Here is a 5772-nt window from a genome sequence, read left to right on the forward strand (position 1 = left end):
CCACAGATTAATTATTACTTTTAATTAATTAAAAAATTGCAGCTAATTTTTAATAAAATTTTAAAATAAAATTAAATTAATTTTTAAAATAAATTACGAGGAACCGTTCCATTTTTTTTTTTTTTTTTTTTTTTTTGCAAATTTTTTATTTTCTTGTTTTGGTGGGGGTTTGTTTCGTTTAGTAATTGCTTTGGTTTTCCGTTTACGTCGCGCGCATTTCAGAAGAATAAGAAACAAGGTGTCACAAAAAATGGCTGACGCAGGCAAACAACAATTACCGTTTATTCTTCAAGGCAAATATTTTGCTGTAAAAGGACAAATCGAAAAAGATGGCGCACTTAGTGCATGGTGCAAGAACTGTCCCAACAGGGTTCTCAAAGGACACCTGCATGCACCTTCAAATTTCCACAAACACGTGCGTGTAAGTCTCCTTGTCCTTTTTATGTCTGTTTGTACTTTTTTTCTCTCTTAAACTTTGACAGGTATCACCATACAGATAGCCCAGTAGTTTCCTTACAACACAACCTACACATCATACGCAATTTTAATCTGTTTGTTGTTTTGGTCTATTCGGATATCGTTCAGATTGGATTGAACAAACCTAGGCTAGAGTTGTGTAGCCTGGATCTCCTGTAGGCTAAGCTTACTGTTAATCCAGCATTATGAAATTAATGCACAATTTACCCCACACCTAGCTTGATTAACTTCACCTCAGGAGAAGAATGTTCAACGAACCAGAATGGGCCGAAATTAGTTGTGGTAGGCTAGGTGTCATTCAAAAGGGTCTCGGAACCAGCAACCAGCAGCTTTACATTTACGAAAACTAATGGATTGCTATGAGCCTTGGCTTCTCTGTGTTAATCTTGAGGCTAAGTTGTGTATTGAGATTGTTGTGTATGAGGCTGATTGGGATTGGAATAATGGTTATAGAATGTAGAATGCATATATAATTTTTGTTTTTGTGTGTGTTTTCCATTTGCAGAACTGCAGAACTTGCAGAACTTGCAGAACTTGCTAATTTGCAGAACTCAAAGGAAGTATCAAATTTTCTTGAACAAGTAGGCTAGCCTAGGCTATTTGATTAGGCTGAATATTTTAGCCATATGGATTGCTGAATGTTTTGAATGCATTGATAGTTAATAGTAGAGTCTAATGACAAATACACAATTTAGTTTAAGCATAGCCTAGGCTAATTCTAGAAAATACTGCCCAATCTTAAACACATGATCCTATAGGCCTTGTAGGATACAAAACCACTCAAACATAAATAGATTCAATCCCAGACATGTGCTGTAAAGAAAAAATAGGCTACTAGGGTTTGCTAACTTTTCTTTAAGCTTAATTTTCAGTATAAAAAAGTTTCTGAGATCAAATTGAGCTAATCCCAACAAGGTAATCTAAATCTATACATATGCAAGACTAAGAGCTTGCTTGGAAATATAGGCTCTATTTGAATCAAATTATGCTCGGTTGCTTGTCCAAAGTTAGTGATTATCCAAACACCAGGGGTGCTTGGATAATATACCCAGTTCTTCATCAGCAGCTGATGTGTATTACCAAATAAAGCTAGTTTAAAGAAAAATCAAACTGTTTTGTTAAGCCTAAAGGTGTATCTGGCTTTGTGGGGGAATAGACAAGGAAATAGAAAATCTAATGGTATATTTCCTTTTTTTCTTTATCTGATTTCTCCCCTGTAATAAATATTAGAGCTAAAAATATGTTTTGCTATTACTAGGCCTAGACTAGTCTATCCTTACAAAGCCTATCTTTAGTCTACTGAAAATTTCATTTTCCTGACCTAGCCCCATTTTCCATTTCCTGACTTGAAGTAAAATCAAGTAATTGGAAGCATTGCATCAAGCCACAATGTCCATTGGGCTTGTATAGCCTAAGCTTAATAGGCTTGCCTGCTTGTGATCTACTGATCCATCCATAATTAATACACCAGCATTCAAACATTCAATTAGATTTTCATCCACAAATATATTGTCAATTAGTGTTGCAGATTTCCCAGTAACTCATGTAAGGATAGTTATCAGTGGATATAGAAAAGAAGAAATTACTAAATTGAGAAAATCTGGACAATCTGAACTTTTAAGGAAGTCAGTATTGAAATCTCCCATTTGCACTTTATATTTAGGTTCACTATTCAAAATTTCCATTAAATTCTCCATCTCCCTAATAAAAATTTAATTTTATTATAGTTTATATACTAAACCAATGGTGATTTTTAGGTGATTTATATACTAAACCAACAACTATTTTTTTTTTTTATCACAATTACATATTGTTGTATAGTCTAACCTTTATTTTCTGGGTTCAAGGCATTTTGTTGAGATTGAGAAGCTAGTATAGAAGGAATGTTAATTTTTCCCATTAAATTTAATGTATTAATAGGGAAATCCTTAGACCTAGGCTATTTGTTACATAGGCCAGATATCCCAGGCTACATACCTTATTGTATTTTCAGTTAACCTGCTTCCAGTTTAACTGCAGCTCAACTAATGCCTGGATATGTCCATAAGCTATTTACAAGTTTGATGATAGGCTAGTTGTTATATTACTATGTTTCTATATTGCTAACAACTCAGTTTATTTCTGGACAAATTTTCGGTTGATGTTGATGTTTCAACGATGCTGCAGAAACATGAGGGTTCATTGCTTTTTGCAGAGGATGGTCCAAGTTTAAGCTGCAAAAAGGTTTTCTATGGTGATCATTGTAATCGTTGAATCTGCAGTAATGTGAAGGTTTGTTGTTATTGTGAAGGATCCACCAAACCCAGTCAGGAACTCGTATTTTGAGACTATTGCCGGATACAAGCAAGTTCACCTAATGAGAGGATATGTCTCTAGTTAGTAAATGTCTGAAATGAGATTATTACCAAGTAAAGGAACCTTCCACTCAGGAGGAGAATGTGAAGATCTCCTCCTGAGAGGTATATGGCTGTACCTGGGACCTGGTAATCATTTAATTTTGGGCATTCACTGACAAGCAGGTGACAAGGGACATATCCTCACATTAGGTGAACTTCCCTCTATCAGGTGATGGTCTCAAAGTAGTTGAGTTCCTGACTGACAAAACCAAACCATCAAACCTTCAGAAAGTGATGGTTCATTCATATTTGTTATACTTGTTATACTGCAGTTTCAATGTTCAGTGGATCCTGTGGAAAAGCAATGAGCCTTTGGATTTGATTCATATAGCAAAACTAAACATTATGTCTGCTTTCAGACGGCTCATCCTTCAACCTATGTTGAATTCTCCAAAGTGAACACGAGGAAAAAAAGGAGGCGAGATGGAAATGAGCAGACCATTGATTCTGCTGATGACGCAACCGATGAAAGCATCCCCGAGCCTAAGCAAGAGGATACACCTTTTTCTTTCTTTGAAAAAAAGAAATGTACGAAAAAAAGGGCTGATGAGTTGATTATGAATTACATAGTGTCTGACATGCGCCCACTCTCTACAGTGGAAAGTCATGCATTTAAGCAAATGATTCTGGGGATAAACCCAAGTATCGGACCGATAATGTCAAGGAAAACTCTGGCCGGTAAAATTGATGAGTCTCTGTTAGTTGTAAAGAAAGAAATGATTCAGCTCTTTGAAAAAGTAGACTATGTCACTATGACGTGTGATATCTGGTCTTCTAATAATAAGAGCTTTATGGGAGTAACAGCTCATGTGTTAGATAGTCAAAAAAAATTTGTGCCTATGGTGCTTGCAGTTAGAAGGTTTAATGGAGCGCATACCTTCGACAGAATTTCAGACTTGCTGTTTGCAATATTTCGTGAATATGGTCTTGACAAGAATCTGAGCAAAATTCGGGCAATTGTAACAGACAATGCTTCAAACTTCGTCAAAGCTTTTAAGGAGTTAGGAAAATCAAAGGAGCAAGAATCCAGCTCTGAGTTTGCAACCAGTGAGAGTGACACACCTGATGAAGAAAGCATGGATTCCGAATCCGAAGAATTAGATGTTGTTGACGTTGGTAAGATCTTTGACAGGGTGAATGTGACTGATGTCGGGGAACCAGAATTGGGTTCTAGTGTCAATCCCAGAAGTGGTGCACAAGACCAAGATGAACTAGAAGCAGGGGTTAGAGGGACCTCTGATAGTTATTCTGATCTTCCCGACCGTATTGTTAACACAAATGATGACGATAGCGATATTTCTGAGCCCGAAGGGAATGATGGCAGATCGGACTCATTAGGTAATATAGGTATGTACTTACCTCCACACTTTCGCTGCTCTAGTCATACCCTGAACCTTTTGGCCACCACAGATGCCAAGTATGCTTCAAATACGGACGTGAGTTACAAAAGAAATCTGCAGAGTGTCAAGAGCAAGTGTCAGGGCTTATGGAATTCCCTAAGCCACAGCTCAAAAAACAATGACCTATTGAAAGAGGTCTTCGAAAAAAAGCTGATAAGACCCAACGCAACAAGATGGAATTCTGAATACGATGCACTGAAAAGAATTCTTGAGTGTCACATGGCTGGAAAGCTCTCAGCAGTGTGTGATGTCTTGAAAAAACCAAGATTCAAAACAAGTGAGCTTGAATTTCTTGCTGAGTACGTCTCAGTCCTTGAGCCCATAGCAATCGCCCTAGATATGCTTCAGGGTGAGGAGAAAGCCTATTTCGGGACTGTTCTCCCAACTATCAAGTGCTTGGAAAGGAAGTTGGTGAAGTTGCACCAAAGTGTCAAACTCACAAGGGTCTTAACCCAGACGCTGCTCGAAGGACTTGGAAAAAGATTTCCGTTTCTCAGTGGATATCCAGCGGTTCATTCGGACTACCATCTTGCTACGTGGTCATTGCCGTTTTTCAAGGACAAGTTTGGGAAAGAAGAACACAAGGAACTGGTGCTGGCTTTGATGACAGAGGAGGCCATAACAATGAAGCAGAAAATGGGTGCCACTAGTGAAAAAAGCAGTGGCATAGTTCTTGAGAGATCTCCTGAGGCTTTTTTTGACTTTTCGGACGACGAATCAGGAACAAGCACTCAGCAACCAACTGTGGCAAATACGGTCAAGATCGAGATTCTGAGATATCTCAGTGATTCCCGAAAGACTCTCTCGATCTTACAAGAGTACCCGGCAGTCAATTCAGTGTTTCGGAAGTATAATTGTATGCTTCCTACATCGGCCCCAGTTGAGCGTCTCTTTTCGAAAGGTGGCATTATAATGAGTCCAAGGCGTAATTCCTTGGCGGACGGAAGGTTTGAGAGCCTCGTTTTGTTGAAAGCCAATGAGAAATTCAAGGTTTTTCAGCAAAATATGGACGTAGTTTGAGAGTTCGTTTTACTGTTTTGATGGTTTCCTTTTCAACCTATTTTAATGTCACCTTTTGAAAAGCAGATGTCAGAATCAGCTCCTTTTGCGAAACAGTCTTTGAAGAATGGCACTGAGCGACTGACTATATATACCGTATGTGGTAAGACGATTTTCTGACTGAGTGAATCGCTGGAAGATCCGTTGAGAACGGGATATTTATTTCCGTTTCTTTCCAGCTTTTTTTTTTTACCTTAATGATGTTGATAATGCTGGAAAAGTAGAGTTGGAAAAAACACACCTTTTCAATTTGATTCTGTTTTTGTACTCGTTCTTTAATATAAGAAATGAAACCATTAAGTTAACCTGAGTGTCAGTGGCGTAAGTGTGTGATCGTTGTGCTGGAAAGAGCCTCCCATGGAAGAATTCCCTTTTTTTTTTTAGCTCAATATTAATTTTAACATCATATAATTTGATTACTTGAAGTAGTACTTGAAGTA

At 37.8% G+C, this 5772-nt stretch overlaps 1 protein-coding gene across 1 annotated transcript; it reads left to right on the plus strand.

Moving 5' to 3' along the window:
* Positions 1 to 250: 250 nt before the first annotated feature.
* LOC148955984 (uncharacterized) lies at positions 251 to 5293 on the plus strand. The gene is made up of 2 exons (XM_089088781.1): positions 251 to 421; positions 3233 to 5293. The coding sequence occupies exons 1-2, from the start codon at positions 251 to 253 to the stop codon at positions 5291 to 5293; spliced, it is 2232 nt and encodes a 743-aa protein (XP_088944907.1).
* Positions 5294 to 5772: the final 479 nt, after the last annotated feature.

This window comes from Artemia sp. Qi Xiang Cuo, chromosome 1 (genome assembly GCF_049724085.1).
Source record: "Artemia sp. Qi Xiang Cuo chromosome 1, ASM4972408v1, whole genome shotgun sequence".
Taxonomy (NCBI): domain Eukaryota; kingdom Metazoa; phylum Arthropoda; class Branchiopoda; order Anostraca; family Artemiidae; genus Artemia; species Artemia sp. Qi Xiang Cuo.

What these genes read in the sequence shown, in the direction of transcription:
- LOC148955984 (XM_089088781.1), top strand. Translation starts at nt 251, where the DNA reads ATGGCTGACGCAGGCAAACAACAATTACCGTTTATTCTTCAAGGCAAA. An exon ending in ATTTCCACAAACACGTGCGT is followed by an intron (nt 422 to 3,232) that starts GTAAGTCTCCTT and finishes GTCTGCTTTCAG; the next exon opens with ACGGCTCATCCTTCAACCTA.